The sequence below is a fragment of the Narcine bancroftii genome, chromosome 10 (assembly GCF_036971445.1).
Source record: "Narcine bancroftii isolate sNarBan1 chromosome 10, sNarBan1.hap1, whole genome shotgun sequence".
In the NCBI taxonomy this organism is placed as follows: domain Eukaryota; kingdom Metazoa; phylum Chordata; class Chondrichthyes; order Torpediniformes; family Narcinidae; genus Narcine; species Narcine bancroftii.
The window spans coordinates 36,010,036-36,032,702 of record NC_091478.1 but is presented as its reverse complement, the minus strand read 5'-3'; the positions used below and the strand labels follow the sequence as shown (position 1 = coordinate 36,032,702).

Genomic DNA, 22,667 nt, shown 5'->3' with positions numbered 1-22,667 from the left:
AGAAACTCAAGTGGTCACCAGTACTGAGAAAGGAGAGAGAAGACCAGCACTTTTAAAGGGGGAACAGAGGGTGATTTGATCAGTGGGCTAAGGAGGGGTGAAGGATAATGGACAGATGGGACCAGGTGGGGTGGAGTTGGGAGATAGTGATTGGTGGAAGCAGACGAAGAAATAAAAAGGGAAGGCAGATGGAGTCAGGTTGGGGGAGGGGAGGGTGAAGGGATGAATGGGGAGATTCCTGCTGAAGGATAGAGATCAGTGGAACAATGTCAGGGAGGGACGCTGGCGGGACGGGAACAGTGAAGGAAGGGATACAGGAGCTGGGACATCATGTTATAACTGTACAAGACGTCGGGGACACCACACTGAGTATTCTTCATAGATGTGGTTACCAATCTAAAGAAAAGAGATAATTAAGATGGAATGGGTACAGAAAAGATACACAAGAACGTCACTGGGACTGGTGGGCTTTAATTTCAAGGAGAGATTGGGTAAGCTGAGACTTTTCTCTGCAGCATAGAAGGATGAAGGGGAGACTTTTAGGGGTTTATAAAATCTTGCGGGGCTTAGATCAGGTAAATAGTTGATTTCCCACTGTAGGGGGATCTAGAACTAGGGAGGATAGATTTAATGTGAGAGGGAACTATTTATTAGGAACCTGCAAGGTAAATTTTTCTACATACAGTGTTGAAAGAGCTGTGGAATGATAGAGTTGGGGCAATTGTAAAACACTTAGAGTAGTCGGAAAGGAAAGATTTAGAGGAGTTTGAGCTAAATTCAAGCAAGTGGATAGCCAATTAGGTTAATGTGGACACGTTGGGCTGAAAAGCTGGACCCATGCTGTAAAATTTGATGGCATCTCAGACTGTTCAAAAGATTCTTGGTTCTGCCTTGAAGTATCAGTCCAGATGTTATGCTGAAGTCTCAGCACCGGGGCTCTAATCCATAACTTTCAGAATCAAGACTGCAATCTGCCACGGCGGATGGTGCTCCTGTCGGTGATGTTAAGGCTAGAGGAGGGCCTCCATAGGAAGTTTTCCCTCAGGTAACATGTCCAAGTATTGACCCTCTCTTGGGTGTACTGACCTTCCCAGGCAAACAGCCGACATTCTTCTCCTGCTCAAAGAGGTATGAAGCATATCCCATGTTGTCGCTGCTCACCAGATGGTTGGTGTTGTTCATGCTGACTGGGTGAACAGCAAACCAGCTGTAACAAGTCAGAAAGGGAAAAAAAGGTGATGGTTCTAAATGATTCATAAGTTAGTATTCCCTCATTAAAGCCCATTTTAACAACTTTTTAACAGAACTATTGAGAGAGGGTCCTGTCTGCTGCATCATTGCATGGTATAGTAGCAACAAAGCATGAGAAAGTCAAAAGAGACAATCATCAAAAATGTCAAAAAGTCCACTACAGTCCCCCTTTCCTTTACTGACATTTATTGGGAGCATTTGTTTTAAAATAGCACTCAAAGAATTAATGAGGACCATTTCCATCCATCACACAGTATCTTTGACCCACCAAAATAAGAACTGCAAATCTGGGAACAAACTTCTTCCCACAGACAGTTAGAATGATCAACAGTATCCAGCAATCAAGTAAATCATTCAAAAGTATTTAATATACAGTCTTCTTTTCTTTGGCTTGGCTTCGCGGACGAAGATTTATGGAGGGGTAATGTCCACGTCAGCTGCAGGCTTGTTTGTGGCTGACAAGTCTGATGTGGGACAGGCAGACATGGTTGCAGCGGTTGCACGGGAAAATTGGTTGGTTGGGGTTGGGTGTTGGGTTTTTCCTCCTTTGTCTTTTGTCAGTGATTATATATATTTCTTTAAATTATATCTGTACATATTGTGCATTTTGTGTGTGCACCATGGTCCAGATAAACACTGATTTGTGGAGTTGTCTATGTACTTGAACTTGATAGAAATACCCAATTAAGTCTGGACTTTTCCAATTTTTTTTTTCCAAAAATATCAAGAATTCCCTAACCCTGATTGGGAGGAGAGAATGTGGCCATGATGTAAGAGAAACCATTTGAAAGCAAAGCAATAAAATATCCAGAACATCTTTTATACCTGCTCTGAGATGGGAAATAAGCAGTTTTAAACATCCACCGCAAGCTCCCACATTCTGTAACACAGTATTGAGCAGATAACCTGCATGAGTAATGTCAGCCATGAATACTAGCCAGGAATTGAAGTTCACCCCAATGCTCTTCTCTCAAATAAGTACACTGGACTTTTATTTGTGATCATCCTCTCATTTCTAAGAGTGGAAATTGAATCTGCATTCTTCTCACCAAGAAGCAAATGATCTGGTTTATCAATGATAATAATCTGTTTATCTTTTACTTTCAATACATGGAATAACAAATACATTTTAAATGGTATCAGACAAAATGTTGTGCTGTACAGGTAAACATAATCAGTAATTAAATACATAATTGCTGGCTCCTGACTCCATTATTCCTGCAATTATTATTAGTTCTCAGCAGCTTGTGATAAATAGTCAACATTTTAACTTCAGCTCTATTGAAAAGCATCATCTCTTCTCCAGCCACATGGCATTAACATTAGGCTCTTTCAAACTGCCATACCCAATGGGGTTCCCAAGTTAACACCCCAGTTATGCGGCAGATAGAATGAGTGTGACCAGATCAACCCTGTCAGAAACCAACCAGGTCCATGACCTACCTCAGAGGTAGTCAGGGGAACCCAGTGAAACGTACCTTGGTCGTGTCCAAGGGCGATCTGAAAGTGAAAATGGCCGAACCGCTTATTCCAGTGACTTCAACGATTGTGCATGTGCGTCACTGGGCAGCCAGCATCTGAACATCCAGTGGTATTTCCAGTGAGTACGTGACACGTCATTGCGGGGGCAGGATCCCCCTTAAATCGCCGGGTTGGCAATTTAATGGGTCCAACCCCCTGCCATTTGTAAGGTGCTTCCAGGAGGGCTGCCCAGGTGCTGCAGTTTAAAAGAGGCCATTGACTTGACTGGTTTCCATTAAATCTGTTCTCCTTTTCTTCCCCCCCTCCCCCACTTTCAGGTCTGTCTAGATTTTCCACCCATCCTCCTCCCCCTCCTTTCTCCACCTATCACCTCCTGCCTTTGCCACCCCCCTCCCCCCCCCCCATTCTTTTCCTCAGACAGCTGTTTTTTAATTAATTCAGTTTTCTCTGTCTGATATAATGGGCAGTTCCAGCATTCTCCATTTGGTTTTAGATATTAGCAATAGCACTGACCTCCATTTCATGGCATTAGCATGTTCCTTTTCTAGCCTTCTCTCCCTAGTCCATCTCATTAATCCATTTAGTATTTTCTGCTCCATCTCGCCCAAATTGTTTCATGGTTAGTTTCGACGTAAATTAACAGAAGAGTTTGCTTTTTTTTAAAGCACCTTTAGTGAAAGGTCTCCCACAAAATTTGATTGCAAGGTGCATTAACAGAGAGCAGAGGAGATGGCTGACGGATGAGGTCTTTAAGGTGAAGTTTACAAAAGGAGCTCACAGGAGTGTGGGGTTTGATAGCCAAAGACCACCAATTGTTGAGTTTAAATTAAGGCCGTCAAGAGGAGCAGAACTGGGTGGGGGGGGGGGGGGGGGGCGAGGGGTTTGCAAACATTCGAAAGATGTCGAGTTTAGAGAGCAATTTGAAAAGAAGGAGGAGAATTCTAAATGCAAGGTGGACTTGGGGATAATGAGTGAATGGAACTCAGACAAAGGCAGCAGAATTTTGATTGGTACCTTTAGAGATGGTAAAAACCAAACAGTTGTCACTCACAACAAGTCATGGGTGAGAGTTTCGCTCACAGATGAACCGGGGCAGACTGGCAGAATTGGGCTGATACAATAAAGAAGGAGTTGATCAGCCCATACAAACACAAAAATCCAGGAATATTTCTTATAGAATCAGAGTTCTGCAGGCTTTTGGCTTAACTTATCCACTCTGACCAAGATGGTCTTATTTGCTTGCGTTCAACTCCTATTCCTATAAAACTTTTGTGGTGCGCTGAGCAAGCAAGCACAAACTCAGAAAGACTGTACAACAGGCTTTATTCCAGTAAAAGTCTGAACACCAGTTCAAGCCTTGGTGGCTCCCTGTGTGACTGGCTCAGGGGGGGGCCGGCTCAGGTATAAATTCAGGTCGGCTGATTTGACACCCAGCCCCTTAGGTGGTCTATTCAGGTCGGCTGAATGACAGCCAGCCAGGTGGAGTCAACCCCTTAGGTGGTACAGAGATCGCCCTCTGCAGTAGGCTGGTGGTCGTATCACCACAACTTTCCAAACCCATGTATTTGTTTTTTGAGCGTAACTCATTAATGTTTTAAGTAATCTGCACAGCTATTATAAAATATCCAATCATAACTGATCCATTTAAGTCTAACTGCTGATAATTAACTGGAATTTTAAAACGATCCAAGATAAACACTCACTTAATTATTGCACAGAAGGGGTAGAAAAAAACTACTTCACAGTGCCTCAGTCTGATTCAGAATTAGCACTGATTTTAAATGAATTGCTGTCTGGGATAAATTCAGTAATATGTATACTTATGTAAAAGAGTAAATCTTAAATGTCTGCAGGCAGTGTGACTGAAGTAAAAACACAAGCTGGAGAAACTCAGCATTTCAGGCTTGAGCCCTTCATCAAGATATGAACAAAATATTGGCCAACGCTCATATGTCTGATCTGCTGAGTTTCTCCAGCATTGTGTTTTTTCTCTGTACACTTATGTATTACCCATTATAATTTCAAGAGACTTGGTAATGGTCCCTAAAAGTGGGTTACAGGAGTATGACAAAAAAGCCAAATGCTTGCATTTGTTAGGTAAAAAATCTGGGAAGTATGTTGCAGCTGTATATAATTATAGTTTGGAGACATCTGGAGTATGGTTTGCAATTCTGGTTGCCCCACTACAGGTATGGAGGCTTCGGACAGGACACTGGAGAGGTTCAGCGGATGTTACCGAGACCGGAGAGTATTAGCTGTTAGGAGACGTTAGACAATCTGGAACTTTTTTTGCTGGATCAACATAGGCTGACAAGCAGCCTGATAGAAGCGCACAAAATTGTGAGATGTATAGATAGGGTAGAGTCTCCCCCCCCCCCCACCCCCCCTCCGCCGAGTAAAATTTCAAGCACAAGAGAGCAAAGGTTTAAGGCAAGACGGAGAAAGTTTGAAGAAGATTTGTGAAGCAATTTATTTTACTCATAGAGTGATGGGTACCTGGAATGCGTTGCCAAGGAAATGGTAGAGGAAACTACAATAGCATTGTTTATGTGGGATATAGACAAGGCTAAACAGACCACGTGCAAACATATACGATTGTTTAGATTGCCATGCCAGTCAGTATAGACATAGTGGGCCAAATGGCCTGCTCCTGTGCTGTATTGTTCCAGGTTAACTATGTAATTCTTGCAGCCCAATTTGTTTCAGCTTTTGCTATATTAATTTCTGAGCATAACCTGAACCTTCTGTATATTAGTGGATTTATAAATGAGGAGAGCGGCCATTGCAACTCAATCAAGTTGGGTCATGTGACCATCATTCATAATCATCTGTGATCCTAAAGTTTTCTAAGAATAGAACTATGCTTATTTCTGAAGGAAAATACTTTCCTTTTACCCATGTCCACTTTCCCAACTCCATAATCTCCCAATGACATTCGCGCCTACATTCTTGAGACCAAGAGTCCAATATTACACCCCATTCCTCAAGATTCCCCACGGACATGACCTTCACATGCCCGACCCTAACATTAATCAAGACGCTGATCTCTGAAAATTGGCATCAAGGAATCAGGAGCCACATGATTGTCAAACTTTTGAAATCTATGGCAACAGGCCCACGACAGAACAGTCACTGATACACACAGCGCAGATTAAATTCTTGCTTTATTTTTCAAAAACATCCATCAGAAGTCTGCATATCCATCTTATCTGGGCTTTGATCCAAAAACTTTCAAAATAAAAAAAGGGAAATCTGCAATTTGCATTTGTATAATTCCTTTCATTCACTTGGGACATTCCTAAGCACTTCAAACCAATTAATTGCTTTTGAAATGTAATTTCTGTTATTTTATAAGCAAATCTGGTCACAAAGTCTAAAGAGTAAATTAAATCCAAGGCCAGGTAATTCGCTTTGCTGGAGTTTGTGGAGGAATGAACTTTACTCAGGACGCTTGGGAAATGTGTTGCCCTTTACATTGTTCTATGGGATCTTGTACATTCAAAATCACAAGAGCTCAACAAACATCTTATCTGAAAACAAAATTTCCAAGAATGCAGCACTCCTTCAATGACGGGTCACCTGACAATAACTAAACACGGGTCTTGAATTATACTGCTGGGCCAAGCAAAAAAAAAAACCAAACCAATGGTATAATTTCTTATAAGCTAAGCTGCTTAATTTGGTTGACAGGCTGATGCGCTGATTCGGACTATTCAAAGCAAATTAGTGCTGTAATGATCTGAACAACTGACCACAATCAATTAGACTAAGGCAATGCTGTACCTGAGCGCTCCAATGCTGTGTCCATCCAGATCCACCATTTTGAGAAGGACTAATTCTTTGTCTGTATTGGAATTGTACCTATATGAAAAATCATTGTTTAAATATGCAACAATATTTAAATTGGAAATCACGCAATACAAAATTTAAAATCATGTCAGTTTGAGTGCTTCAATGGAAAGAAGACATCCATTTTATTTTCTGCAAATCATTTAAATCATCGAATCCTGAGCTACTCTGGGAAGCAGCAGTGGCAAGAGCGGAATGCTGCTTTAAATGAATGAAACTGTTCATAATCAGTGCAGCTGCATTTGCATAAGACTCCTGAAGGTTAAAGTTAACACCAAGAATGTCAAGAAGGCCTTAAAATCAGAGTGTGGTGCAGCCGGCCAAAATTAGATCGGAAAGCACGGGTCGATAAATTTATTCCTTGTGACATTTCCTCAGTCAAGCAACCCAGATTAAAAGGCACAAATTCCTCAGGGAGCATGTAAATGAAGACAGTTATGAAGATCCTGGAGCAACTTGCCAGAACACTGACTACTACAATGGGATGTAGGTGCCAGAATTTTAATTGAATGGATTCAACACTCATGTTAGGTAAGAATATATTTTGTAGCAGAATGGAGAAGTACACAGTCCTCCAGTATACAGTTCACCGGAAAGCAACTTATTAGTCTAGAGGGGTCTTAAAACAATGGTTACATAATTATGCTATTATTAATCTTTATAATATATTATATTTTAGAGAGGTACTTTGTGGGTTGGGAAAAAGGGAAACACGCACAGACACTTACACACAGAGAAAACCATTTTCTGGAGAGATGTGTCTGCTATGTCCAGCTGTAAACAGAGCAATAAAACTAAAGTTGATTGTTCCATAGAAATACTGAATATGATGAATGTTTACTCACAAAGACATCTGGAGTCAAAGAGAAAACCATTTGCTTCATGAAGTGGTTTCTGAAGAAATGAAACTTCAAAAAGAGCCAGTAGTGATGTCATGCGATTACAACCTTTATTAAAGCATCTTTAATATAATGAACCAGTTCCATCGGAGGTCAGAAATGCAGCAAAATGCTGTAAGAAAGGACTTGCGATTGTGTTGCCAAGGGAGGAACACAGAATCAAAGTGGATTCGGAAGATATGGCTACTTCAACTGTCTCTCTTTGTTAAAAAAGAACTGTGCTACTCTGTGGCCATGGTAATGGACATTTCATCTAAAACCCTTGCCTGGTTTGTGAAATCATCACGGAAATCAAGTTCCGTAATCTCCATGCAAGAGAAGGGAATTGTGCAAAAATCATTCTTATGGGAAACATTTCGCTGAAAGCAACTCTACAAGAATTTGTGAGTTTTGAGAAGTCTGACAACTTGGCACCTCACCTGTTCCATAATTACAACAATTTAAAGATTCTGTGATTTATAAGACTGAACTTTGAAACTGACTTTTCAGAATCATGCCTGAACTGTAATGGTTTGGGATCTGCCACACACACACACACACACACACACACACACACACACACACACACACACACACACATACACACACACACACACATACACACACACACACACACACACACACACATACACACACACACACACACACACACACACACACACACACACACACATTTGCACATAGTGGGGTTAAGTTTAGAGTTAAGTAAGAAATGTTATATTATTAATAGTCACTAATACAAATTATTGTTTTGAAGATACTGTTGACAGTGAATTTCTATTGCTGCTGGTCTAGGTCATAACACATCAATAAAAAAGAAAGGCCCATAGATCACTTCTTTCACAACCAAATACTTCAAATGTAGTTGCTATTTTAATGCAGAAAATCCAGCAGGCAATGTAAGCACAACAAGACTTCACAAATAGGAATGCAAGGGTATAGTGATGACCAAACAAGTAAGAGGCCAGTCCAAATCTCACCATGACAGCTATGAAATAAATCTAAATTCAGAGAAAAATAACATTGACTAGTTTATGTAATGATAACCATGAAAATAATCACCAGAAAAAAACTCATCTGATTTATCCACGTCCTTCAGGAGAAGAAATTTGTGTATGTTATACTGGATCCAGCCATATAGTTGGCTTGTAAATGGCGTCTGGTGGCCACCCAGTGGATCCATTACAGCTACGTTTGAACAAGGAAGCTGGACAGACCACCTTGTTTCAATCTTTACACCAGATTCAGATGTGACAGAGCCCAGCTGATCTTAGAAAGCCCTCTCACAAACAAATGATGACAGGTGGTTGAAAGAGGGAAAGCAGTCCCACTCATCCATACTATCCTGAGAGCAGCTTCCTAACCCACAACCTCTGTGAGGAGATCAAGGCCAGCAGATGCATGGAAACACCATCCACCTGACTGGTTTCTCCTCCCGGTCACATATCATCCTGACCTTGAAGTACATTGCTGGTCCTGCATTGTCACTGGGTGTATAGCCTGGAACTCTTCAGCCAGCAGCACTATGGGAGAACCTTTACTGGGAAGATTGCAGTTAGAGTAATACCAGCACAGAGCCAATGCCTTCAACTCACCGAATGTGTTCAATGTGAAGCCTCACAGTCTTCTCAATTAGGGGTGGGAGACAGGTAATGGAACATTAGGGAGAAGATGCAAAGTCACTCAATCTTGAATGTTTTGAAGCTTTGCAAATTGTTGCATCTCAACTCGTGAGGTAAGTATAGAGTATTCCACTGGTCCACTGGCTTCAATCTTCTTAATGATAGAAAGGCTTAAACAATGGACTGAATTCCTCGCCATAGCTTATCCAACTTTTGAACTTATCTTGAAGACATCATTTCTGTGTCTTGTCTAGTTAGTTTGCTAGAAAATGTTGACAACCCCCTCCCCCACCAAAGCATGGATGGGGAGAGGTGGATAGGGAACATGATGACAGTAATGGTATTGAATTTTAAAGATAGTTGGCAGTCTCTTGTTGGAGATGATTATTACCTGGCATTTTTGCGGCAGAATGGTTACATGACACCAGCCTGAGTGTTAACCAGTTCTTGATGCATTTGGTGACAAACTGCTTGATTTTCTGTGATGTAATAAATGGTGAAGCAGAATGATTAGGATGAATGTGGCTTGAGCAGTGGCACACAGGGAGGGGGTTCAGATTCCTCGAGCTTTTGAACCAATTCTGGGGGAAGTAGGACCAGTACAAAGCAGATCATCTACACCAGGGCATGTCTGGGATTAATCTTCTGGGTTATTGTTTCTAGTGCTGTTGGGAGGGTTTAAACTAATTATGGCAGGCGAAAAGAGATCCAGCAGAAAGACAAAGGAAAGCAATTCCAAGACCAAGGGAAAAGTTAGAAAAGCGAAAAAACGTAGAAAAGCCAAATGCAAAAGGAACAAGCATTACTAGACTCTAAAAGGGCAATGAGTGCAAGAGCATTTTATCTGAATGCCTGTAGTATTCAAAGCAAGGTCAGCAAACTTGTGGCACAAATCAGTATAAAAGGGTTTAATTTGTTGACCATTACAGAAATACATTTTCAAGGTGGAGATTATTTGGACTTAAACATCTAAGAACATCAGATGATTTGGAAGGACTGACAGAAAAGTGAGAAAGGTGGGTTAGCACAGACAGGATGTCAGTGAGAGACAATACAAGATTTAAGGAATAGAATGATGAATTCATCCAGGTCGAGATTTGGGAGTTCTAGAGAGGTCACCAAATAATAACATTACAGGAGCGCAGGGAGAAAGCCAAGAAATGTTTTGATGCATGCCAGAATGGAACAGCAGTTGTCATGTGGGACTTTAACTCACACATAGATTGGACAAATCAAGTTGGTTGAGGCAGTCTTGAGAAGGACTTCATAGAATGCATCCATGATAGCTTTCTTGAACAGTCCTACAAGGGAATGTGCCATTTTGGCACTTGTCCCGTGCAATCAGACAAGTAAAATTAATGAGCTTGTAGTTAGGGATCTTCGAGGAAAGAGTTTTCACAGGGTGATTGAATTTCTCATACAAACAGAGGGAGCAAAAGTTAGATCTAAAACCAATGTATTATGCCTAAAGGATTGTAAGTGTGGGGAAAGCCATCCTTGGATAATTAAAGTCCATTGCCCAGACTTCAGGAACTGAGTTACAGGGAAAGATTAAACAGGCTAGGTCTTTATTCCCTGGAGCATAGAAAAATGAAGGAGATTTGATAGAAGTATTCAAAATTATGAGGGGATAGGCAGAGTAAATGTAGATAGGCTTTTTCCACTGAGGGTAGCTGAGATTAAAAACCAGAGGACTTGGGTTAAGAGTGAAAGAGGAAAAGCTTAGCGGGAACATGAGGGGGAATTTCTTCATACAGAGCGGTGAGGGCGTGGAATGAGCTGCCAGCTGAAGACGTGAATGAGGGCTCAATTTTAACATAAGAGGAATTTGGATAGGTACATGGATGGGAGAGGTAAGAAGGGCTATGGACTGGGTACAGCTCAGTGGGATGAGGCAATATAAAAGGTTTGGCACAGTCTAGAAGGGCCGGAGGCCTGCTTCTGTGCTGTAATGTTCCATGATTCTAAAGAATGGTGGGAAACTGGAAGATTGAGAAAGCTTTAAAAAGAACAAAGAATCACAAAGGAAGCAATTAAGAAAGGGAAGATAGATTATGAAAGTAAACTAGCACAAAATATGAAAGTAGATGTTTTTATACAATTATACAAAGCAGAAAGCAATGCTGAAGTAAACATAGGTCCCTTGGAAAATCAGGAGAAATTAAGATGAGGTAATGTGGAAAAATGCCAGAGGCCTTGATCAAATATTTTGTGTCGGTCTTCACAGTAGAAGATACATCTAAATGCCAAAGAGAGATCTTATGGTTGCGATGGGAAATGAGGCCTCAATACAATTGTTATCACTAAAGAGGTAATCCTGAGTAATCTAGTGTACCTAAATGATCCTGAGATGGACTGAATCCCAGTGTACTGAAAGAAATTATAGCAGATGAATTTTGTGATAATTTACCAACATTTTCTGGATGCAGGATGTCCCAGCGGATTGGAAAATAGCAAATGTCATGCCACTGATTAAAGAAGGACGTCGGCCAAAGGTAAGTAACTACAGACCAGTTAGCTCAATGTCAGTAGTTAGGACAATGTTTGAAACTATCGTTAAGGAAGAAATATTGAGATATCTGGATAGAAATTGTTTCATCAGGCAGACACCACACCAGTTCAAGAAGGGAAGGCTGCTTGACAATTTTATTGGAGTTCTTTAAAGATATAAAGAGTGCATTGGTTAAAGGGGAACAGCTGGATGTTCTGTGCTTGGATTTCCAGAAATTGTTCAATAAGATGCTGCATAAAAGACTCACCCATGAGATATAATGCATGGAATTGGGGACTAGTAAGGCTGAGAGATAAGATAAATGGCTCTTTCTCTGGTTGACAATCAGCCGTGAGTGGAGGACCACGAAGCTCAATGCTGGGTCTGCAACTGTTCATGATATATATTTAGAAGAGGGGACCGACTGTAATGTATCTAAGTTTGCTAAAATTAGTGGTAAAATAAATTGTGTAGAGGATTTGGAGGAGATGCAGAGAGACAGAAGCCCCTTTTCCACCTGCACCCTGTCCCAGGAATTAACTGAGACACTGTCCGAATCATGGCATCAAATGACATCATTTCACGCTGGGGATTAACCATTTCTACCCCTACTCATATCCTCGGCATTTGCTGACATCGGCGTGCTCATAAAACCAGTGGAAAAGGGACGGCAGAAAGTCACCCATTTCCAGTTGAAGGAAGAACACTCTGATCCCCAGGGATGAGTGTGTTCAGTGGAAAAGTAATTAGTGTCCAAATTAAGGGTGGCCCAGTGGTAATGGCACAAATGGCTTCCTATCCCAGGACACTGCACAGCCAATAAACTGGGATGCCAGTGGGGGCTAGAGATAGGTCAAATGAGTGGTCAAGGGTCTGCCAGATGCAATTCAATGTTGGTAAGTATGAGGTTATCCACTTTGGAAGGAAAATAGACATCAGATTATTTAAATGGTGGAAGATTACAGCATGCCTTTGTGCAGAGGGACTTGGGAGTGTTTGTGCTTGAATCACAAAAGATTGGTTTGTAGGTATATAAAGTCATCAAGAAGGTCAATGCAATGTTGACTTTCATCAGTAGAGAGATTTAGTTTAAGAACAGGGAAGATCTGCAGCAACTATATCGGGGACTGGTAAAGCTGTACCTGGATACTGCATGCAGTTCTGGTCGCCTTACTTAAGGAATAATAATACTGGGTTTGAAGGTGAGAAGAGGAGATTCATTCAATTGATTAAAGGTGAGAGGATTAGATTATGAGGAGAAATTGAGTTGTCTGGGACTAAATGCTAAAATTCAGATTGATGAGAGGAGATCTTCTGGAAACTTACAAAGTTATGAAAGGGACAGACAAGATAGAGGCAGGAAAGTAGTTTGCTCTGGTAAGTGAGGCGAGAATGAGAGGAATATAGCCTCAAAATTTAGGAAGTAGATTTAGGTGGAGTTGAGGAGGAACTGTATTTCCCAGGAAGTAGTGAATCTGTGGAATTCTCTGCCCAAAGAAGCAGGGCAGGTTACCTCATTAAATACATTCAAGACACATTTAGAGAGATTTTTGCTGAGTAGGGTTATGGGGGAAAGGCAAGTAGGTGGAGCTGAATCCTTGGCCTGAGCAGCCATGACCTTATCGAATGACGGAGCAGGATTGAACGGTCAGAAGCCCTACTCCTGCCCTTAACATATTGAAAAATTATCAGTCATTGTATCAGAACAGCTTGTTTCAAGTTCTGAAGCAAGGTTACATTGAAAAAAAACAGTAAGTACATCGTTAAATATTATAAACTGTACCTGCTTCAGTGATCTTGGGTGAGGTTACATTAAGAGAAAGCTTCCTTGCCTCATTGAAGTCATGCCAAGGGATACAAAGAGGGCAGATAGGCCATTGGTTTAACATCTGTTCTGAAAATAAAGCTTCAGGCAGTGTAGCACTTCCAATATATGGGGCAAAATCATTTGTTAAAATCTTTGCACCAGAACTCAAGCCCAAACTTTCTTCCTTGGAGGCAAGAATGCAATCTATTTCAAAGCCCGGAGTCCAGGCCACCTTCCAAGGTGGTTCAATTTAACAAGCACAATTATTATTATAATTTTATTCATGAACACGTGGTGGCACAGTTATCATAGCCATGAGTGTAATGACTCCACAGTGCCAGCGACTTGGGTTCTAATCCAACGTTGCCTGGAAGGAGTTTGTACGTTTTTCCTGTGCCCAGGTTTCCTATGGCTGCTCCAGTTTCCTCCCACATTCCAAAGATGTTTGGGGTTGTTGGGTTAATTAGTTACATGGGTATATTTGTGTGGTGTGAGCTCATGGGCTAGACAAGGCTGCTACTGTGGGGTATCTCCAAATTAAAATTACAAATGAACCCCAATATGAATAACCCCTGCAGTTGCTCAGAGCAGAGATTTGATTGCGCGCTTCTGCAATCTGCTGCTTTTCCACTTGTTTTGCTGAAATATATGAATCAACATTGATTCAATTCTTCCATGAAAAGTATTGAGGATGTTTAACTTTAATGATGGGGGTTGAATTTCTGTGGAAATTATTTTAGAAGTGAGAAGCTGTTATGGTCACAAATTTCAGAGCCACCGACAAAGAAATTTGACTCAGATTACAAAAAGTGAGTCACACTCAACCCTTTTCTTTCCACTCACATACCACTTTAAGTAATCCCTATACCATCAATGCTCTGTGATTAGTAAGGGATTACTTAATGTGAGTGGGAAGAGAAGGTTGAGGACCACTGCTCTAGACCCAATTGTTATGGAAATACTTTGCTTGAGAAAAATTGTCATTGGCCCATTTCCTTTGAAGTTAGGAAACCATGCACATAACAAGTCAATTAGATACGATTAAAAACAGGGGTTTTCAAACTTTTTTCTTTCCACCCACGTTCCACCTTAAGCAATCCCTTACTAATCAGAGAGCACCTGTGGCATAGGAAATACTAAAAGAGCTACGTGAATGGAAAGAAAAAGGTTGAGAACCACTGCACTAGATGGAACCAAAATTACATTGAACATTCTGATTGACCCAGAGGAAAACAACTACTGAAGATGGAAAGAAAATCAATTCTATACATTATGATGGAGGCTCAAGGACGCATGGGGCGTGAAACTCATTTGTGCAAGAACATATTTAAAAATATTTTCTATATTAAATTGAAATACACTGAAACATTATCTTCATGTACTTGCAGATGTTATTTTAATGGGTGCATGCATAACCCACAGTTCTCCTGATTCTAATCTAGAGTACAAAGGCCTGTCATTCATTGGCTTGCAATTTCATTTGATACCTGGTTCGTTCTTCTTTAGGGTTTTGCAAGTAAGAGTATGGGCTTCTATTTATATTGCTGTCTTCTACTTCACCCTTGTTCACAAATATTTTCCCAGGTTTCATATTCCTGTGTGCAATATCAATGCTCTATTGAGAAAAGACAGATATAAAACGCATTAACAGAGTGGAATCAAAAAATGCCCTCATTATATTAATTAAATAAATAATAATATTGTGTGCCCCCAACCCCCCACCCCCACCCCGATGTTAATTAGGGCTACAAAGTAAAACACAATTTTTATTTCAGAAGGTAAAAATAAGATCCTCATATAAATTTCATCAGAATTAATTTAAAATGGCAATTTTATTCCATTTTATCTCATTTGAAATGAGCTTCAGATTTAGTAGGAAGAAAATGAAACAAGCTTTCTTCATGAAACTAAAAGAAAGTAACACATTTTTCCATTATCCAGGAGGATTATTTTTCCTCTGAATAGCAAAGGGTGATTTAGCAGAGTCCATTGAAGATATACTTGGCTGCATTCTTCTATGGGCATTAGACATTAAAAAATGCTATCGACTTAAGTAGAATTGACAAAACTTTGACCTCTTGTTTTCAGAGCTAAATGCAAAATATTGCAGTAACTGCATATTGTAGACTGCCTCTGAGAAATCAATCCTCGGAAGTCAATTAAATACATTTTATAGGCAGAGTGGAAGACTCAGCATCAACTAGAGGATGTTTAACTTTAATGATGGGGGTTGAATTTCTGGGGAAATTATTTTAGAAGTGAGAAGCTGTTATGGTCACAAATTTCAGAGCCACCGACAAAGAAATTTGACTCAGATTACAAAAAGTGAGTCACACTCTGGACGGCTCTCGCAGGGTCAAAAAGCAACTACATCCACAGAAACTGTCCAAGGTGACGATGACATGATAGCTGCAGAATATTATCATTCTGAACCATCAGGGAAACGTCAAGGCCATTCAACGCAAATGCACACATTTTGTGCTTTCCGCTTGCCTAGATGTTTGGAAAGGTGCTTCCCCAAGTTTTAGGCACATATTTAAATCTCCTGTGTTTAGTTCTATTTTGAAAATGTTGCCCATTCCAACTTCCAAAATGGCAGTATCTTTATAGATCAAAAAGAGGAGTTAAAACCAGTGGGATTTAATGGCTGATGGAAATGATTCACAAGTATATAGAAATAATTAATGATATAAGGATAAATGAACTGAGAATGATAAATACACACAAAATAAATGTTTCATGGCCTTAGAATGTTCTTCTTAGTCCATGAAATTATTTTAAGTCCAGGCATTATTGTTATATATAGTTTATAAATAGCAAGGCCTCACAAGTATCATCTTAATTGTAAATTAGGGTGACATGGTTAGTGTAATGCTGTTACAGTGCCAGAGGTCGGGACCAGACTTGAATCCAGCGCTGTAAGGGGTTTGTACATCCTCCCAGTGTCTGCATGGGTTTTCCCCAGGGGTTCTGGTTTCCTCCCACTATCATGGGTTGGGCTCAAAGGGCCTGTTACCATGCTGTATGTCTAAATTAAGTAAATAATCTATTCTAGTGATGTCAATTGAAGGAAAACATTGGATCTCAGAGAGCATCCCTATGTTCAACAATGAACCAGTTTTGTGGCATGGATAGCGTGCACCTGGGAGGGCCTTGGAGGACCATAGCTTAACATCTCAATTGAAAGGTGGCACCTCCATCAACTGGAATATTAGCCTAGATTTTGCAGTTCATTTCTCTGGGGTAGAACTTGAACCCATATTTTCTGAGAGTATTACTGCTAAACCCTGAAGGGTCAATGTCCAGTATATAATAGAATATATTGAACTGATTCTTCAGGTTTTCTGGTGAGCATGCTTAAAAATTTAAATGTAAGTGAATTCAATGTTTCAGATGATTGCTTCTGAAGATCTTTCTGACTCGAAGGTTAATTTTTAAGTCCCCTCCCTTGTTAGTTGCTGTGAAAGTATTCTTGTGCATCACCTGTACCTGGAAATACAGCAATTAAATTGAGAGTTTTTTTAAAAGTCTTGTTTCTTCATGGAATTTTTCAATATGCATTTTATCCAACAATTCTGAATTCTCCAAAATTGTTCATTTTCTGCCTACCAGCTGGAAAGTAACAGTTCCATTCTGTCAGAGAGTGAAGAGTGAGTCTACTCCCACTCTATCTCCCCCTCCGAATCAAGCAAGTGGTGTATGTAATACCATTAAGATGCCAACCAAGAACTGAAATCCATTTCCTTTTTGCTAGCCTTTCCTTTTGATTACCCACACTTCCTGCAATCCTTTCCTTGTTGACTAAAAGCAATAGAAAGATTTTAGGACATAATTGGCGAGATGGCATTAAATGTGGCAGACGAAAGGTCATGACAGAGCCTCCCAGTTGCTATTTATCTCACCTATATCTCTAGCAATGGTATGTTACGCAGTTCTTCTCAAGCCTCTTTTGATCCAATTGTATTTTGACATGATTAATTCTTCAGTCCATATTCGTATTTTATCAGCTGTAACCAATCAAGTGTAAACTTTGCTCATTGTTGTTTGCATTAATTATAAGCACAAGGTTATCAGTGATCAAGTCACACCTTTGAGCTGTTGAGCAACAAGTTTATAAAACAAAGCAAAATTAAATGGTTGCTTGAATATATAGAACAATGTCTTCCATTCATTAATAAAATTGCCAAATGGGAGACTGAGTCCTCATAATAGCCTAGTGTGGCCAATCTAGCATGACTAAAAGCCGTTTTGAAATGGGCCTGAGTCTGCAAATTCTTCACAAGACCACATGGGTCCCCACTCTAGGTGCTCTAATTTACTTCCACATCTCAAAGACATGCAACTTGGTTGGCTTACTGACCATTGTAAATTCCTCCTGGTACACATTGCTGGCAGGAGATTTGGCAGGAAGCATACTGTATACGTATGTGAGAAAGAATACGTTACAAGGAAACGTGGGCGAAAGGGACTGGTGGTAATGTTCTGAGAACTGACGTGTGCTGGAATCGCCTCCGTTCACGTTGTGAACAAATAAAACTTAATGAAGGCCAACTCTTCACATATTTATCGTTCATTTGGTGAACTGGCAATTCCACCACCTTTATAAACGATGAAAGATCACAATAAAATCAATAAACCAGCGAATGTCAATATTTCTCATTCCTTCATGATCAACTGACCTTGAGAAAAAGAAAATGGAACAGGGGCAGGCCATTCAGTGTTGAGGCTGTTCCAGTCTCAAGAGAAATTCATTTTCATCTCCATCTTAGATGAGCAATGCCTTTGTCTGAGACTATGTCCCAGTCCTAGTTACCCTCGAAAGAGAAACATTTCCTCTCATTTATCCCATTTCAATAAAATTATGCTTTGTTCTTTTAAATTCCAGTGAGTATAGGAGGCAAATGTAAGGAAAAAGTAGTTTGACAGATGTCAAGGGATTATGGAGGAAAATTCTGAGGGTTAAAATCCCAAATGTAAAAAAAGGACTATAAAAAAAATCCATCTTCAATGGCTATCTTTAGATTAGATCAATGAAAGCTTTCTTAATATCCATTTTAGTCTTTGCAACTGTTCTCAACAAAATTCTAAAATATTGAATATTAATCTTCCTACATTATTGCAGTCTACAAGACATTGAGAGTGTGAGGCAAAGTCTTGGTTGTATTGATCACATTTAGCAAGGTATTACCACAAAAACCGTTTTGCTGCAGTTATTTAGAATTGTCAAATGTTAATTATGAAAAAGAAGTCATAAAGCTTCTTAAATAAAGGTTGCCAAATATTTTCTAAACCTGTCTGGAGTTGGAAAATGACATATGACCAATCAGGAAATATCCAAAATAGCTGCATAGAAAGAAGCCTTTTAGTCACTGTGCCTGTGTCTAGAATCAAGCACCTATCTAACCCCATTTGCCAGCAGTAGGTCCATCGTCATCTCTTTCTTGGCAATTCAGTGCATCTCGACACACATCTCAGATGAAGCTCAATTACCTACCTCCACCCCACTCTCGGGTACATTCAAGTTTCTAGTGCTGGTTGAAAAATATTCCCCCTAAACCTTTTGCCCTTTATCATAAATGTGGAATTTATTTTGGACACCTCCCTTTCTTACCATTAGCTTAATTTTATACATCTTAATAGGTTCTCTTTCAGCCTCCTCCACACCAAAAATAACCCCAAATTCAGCCAATGTCTCTCTTGGTAGCTGAAATATTCTATGACACGCAACCTTCTTTGCCTTCCTCTCCTCTTTCATTGTTTATAAAGCTTTGGAGACTGATAGTTCATTGATAATTGAGTTATAAATTTCAAAAAAAAAATGCTCTAGCTTTCACTAGATGCATTTTATGAGAGAAGAAGCAGCCATTCAGCCTATCATTGTGGGTGCTTGTTCAACTATTACTATCCACTAGCAAATGTGACACATTTGGTGCAGCAGTTAGGGCAAGCAACCCACATTTGAATCCAGCATCGTTGGTAAGGCATTTGTATGTTCTCCCCATGGCCCCATTAGTTTCCTCTGGGTGCTCCTGCTATCTTCCACGTTCCAAACTTGTGCAGAATTTGTAGGCCACACGGGTGCATTTGGGTGGCATGCGCCATGCTGAATCTCTAAACTATAATAAATATGCCAATTAAATTTAGTTAAATTAATGCTTATCATCATACATTATGAGAGTCTTAGAAAACAGTCTAACCTTTATTATGCCATTAATTATGGCATTGATGGATGGTTTGATGTAGCCTTTGCTTGTAATGAGACACAGAGTATACTGAAAATATCCTGCAGGTCCAGAATGGGTGTGGATACTACTCAATACAACATTGTCTTGTCTGTAAAGATTTCCATATTTGCTCTTCAGTCTTTTCAGAACCTAAAAGACTCAATGTCATTAGTCATACAAATAAAAATACCAATGGCAAAACTTATTTGTGACCTTTGTTGAAGGTTAAACAAATGCAAAACATATTGTGGAATATGTTTCTCAGTTCTTTCATTTCTCGGTTTCTGTAATTATCTGTAATAAGGAACAATGAACCATTAAAATGAACCAACAAGATTAGGTCATAAAGAGAATATTTGCAGATAATGAGGACAAAAATAGAAAATGCTGGAAATGCTCAGCTATCAGACAACATTTGCAGGGAGAGAAATAAAGTTGATGTTTCCTGTTGATCATATTTCATGAGAGTTTTCAGCTGGCACAGAAAGGGAGATAGGAGGGAAGGAACAGAATGATAGGCTGGCAGACAGAGGGTGGTGAAGGTTTGTTACTCACAGCTGATCTGTATGGAGGAGAGGCATGTAAAGTGAGATGAATAAGGAGAGAAACAAATGCTGAAACGGTTAGATTCAAAGCACTGCAATGGCTGGAAATCTTAAAATCTACAAGGATGCAAGAAACACCCAGGCACCATCAACGGAGAGAGAATAGCTTTTCAAGTGTTAACCAGTTCTGATGCAAAAAGGAAAGGTCAGCTTATTGCTGAATGGATGTGACATGCTTAATCAGAAGATGAGATGCTGTTATTCCAGCATAAGGTAAAGAGGTCAGGGGGTGTGGAGGGGTGGTGCTCAAGATTTAAAGTGACAGGAAATGAGAAGTTCAGGGTTGGTCTTCTTCACTGAATGGAAGAGTTCTGCAAAGCAGTCACCAAATCGACATCTGTTTTTTTACAAATATGCTTCACCTGGAAGGATTGTCTGGGGGCCCCAGATGCTGTAAAGAGCTAAATGTGATTCTTCTGTGATTGCATAGGACATTTCAAAGAGAGAGTTAAGAACTGGTGAAGATGAAAGAGTGAACTCAGAGGTGCAAAAGGAAGAATCTTTTTGGAATGCTGAAAGGGGTTACAGAGACTAACCTTCAATATTTGGAGGCTATCATGGAAATCTGGGTCTGAGGCAAGGAGATGAGAGCAGAAACGTGGGTGAGACATGGTCGGGAGTCTTGAGATCGATTAACTAAGTGAAACTATGTTTGAGGAAATCGTCTAGGAAATGCTGGGGTGGAGAGTGTCATCATCACTCCAGGTGCAACAGAAGTGGAGAAACCGAATTAAATTCTTACTGAAAGCAAGGTTAGGAGGAGATATTGTTATGATAGCTATAGGAGTTTGAGGGCTTGTAATGAGTTAGCAACTGTCCTCTGAGATGAAGATAGAGATGCCAAGAAAGAAAAGGGAAGCTTTATAGGCGGGCCATGTCAATGTCAGAAAAATGTGGAAAATGATAGCAAAGATAATGACATTTCTAAGTTCTGAAAAAAGGATTAACAGCAATGAAACCAGACAGGGGTTTAGGAAAAAGACTTCTTTAGGATCAAAACACAAGTTCAGCCAAGTCATAAAAACATTACCTAGAACAACTGACTATTTTCCAATGTTACCCGATCTCTTTCACTAAAATAATCCATATATATGTAGATGGAATATCAAATAAACAAAAAATACAGATGAATATGTAAGAAAATTAAGGCAAATGTAGCCTAATGTCAAAACCACAATACAAGCTTTGCACAGAACCCACATGCCATTTGCAAACTGAGATTTGAATAATTTGAGCACAGTTGATGCACGATATGCAGAACCATTTCTCATGGTACATGTCAAGTCACTTGTCTGAGTATTATTGGTACCACGTAGCCCAATACCACCTGCCGCATGGTTGGGTAGTCAGCGACTAAAAGGGGTCCCCCCCCCCCCCCGGTGCAGAGGGTGGCTAGGCACCCTACAGGATGAAAAACAAGATCCGTCAAAGGGCGGGTGAACCCTCTCGAAGGGTCAGCGGCCATCTAGCAAGCACGTCCCATGAGGTGCGGAAATGGCATCCCTTGCCTTGAATCTTGGTCTGGCCATTCACTGCAACAGAACTTCACCCAGCTGTCTTGGACCTCACCATGCTGCTGGATCCAAGAGTGGATGTCGAGAGGGTGGGTTTGGGCCTGTGCAACCCCCTTGCTCATCTAAAATCCATCAATGGACACACTGCTCCTTTCTGAGGAGTGGGGTATAAGGTGTGGACGCTGCTGAGAGCAAGCTCAAAGAGACAAGAGAGGAAAGGCACAGGGAGCCCCTCAACAGAGCTTCTGACTCTGCTGCCCTCCAGGCCTCTCCTGCCAAGTGTGCAGCAAGGGTTAGCCTGTACAGCCACTCCGGGATATCAAACCCCACAAACTGACTGAAAGGAACCATCATCATCCTATGGGATGGATTGCCAGAAGAAGAAGACGACGACGACTCATGGTGAAAGAAACAAAGACCTCTGCACATATAACATGAAAAATGTTGTGCTCGCTTCGAACGATACAGAGAAGATTAGCATGGCCCCTGTGCAAGGATGACACGCAAATTCGTGAAGCGTTCCATATTTTTTATTTTTAAAAAATGAAAAATGTTTTCAGCTTTTTCATCCCACTCTAGCTCCACGTTCACTGTTTTGAACTCACCTGAAATGCAATTGGTACCAAAGATGAAAAATAAGAAAAAAAATGGCAGATGCTAGAAATAACATTAAAAAAATAGAAAATACTTGAGACACTCAGTAGGTCTAGAAATATCAGTGGAGAGAGAAACCAAATTAACACTTCAGGTGGAATGTGAGAAAAAGAGAAAACTAGTTAGTTTTCAATAGCAAAGTAGATGAACAGGGAGAGGTGGAACAAAGGAAATACCTCTAACAGAGATTCAAAGCTCATCGTATTACTTTGTCTATGTTGTCTTGCTTACATGTCCAGCAAGCCAGACCAGAGTGATGGAGAGAGAAA

The 22,667-nt window shown here is 40.3% G+C and overlaps 1 protein-coding gene and 1 non-coding gene across 3 annotated transcripts in view; one reads left to right on the top strand and one right to left on the bottom strand.

Annotated features, from left to right (window-relative positions):
* Positions 1-22,667, bottom strand: part of asah2 (N-acylsphingosine amidohydrolase 2) — a 77,615-nt gene that overhangs the window by 40,088 nt on the left and 14,860 nt on the right. For both annotated transcript variants that reach the window (XM_069900672.1, XM_069900673.1), the window contains 4 exons: positions 19,599-19,775; positions 14,889-15,016; positions 6,517-6,594; positions 1,087-1,207 (listed from right to left, as the gene is read on the bottom strand). In XM_069900672.1, the coding sequence (XP_069756773.1) occupies positions 1,087-1,207; positions 6,517-6,594; positions 14,889-15,016; positions 19,599-19,775 (504 nt within the window). The remainder of the gene's footprint in view (positions 1-1,086; positions 1,208-6,516; positions 6,595-14,888; positions 15,017-19,598; positions 19,776-22,667) is intronic.
* Positions 22,171-22,275, top strand: LOC138745133 (U6 spliceosomal RNA). The gene has a single exon (XR_011346061.1). It is a non-coding gene; the product is annotated as a U6 spliceosomal RNA (small nuclear RNA).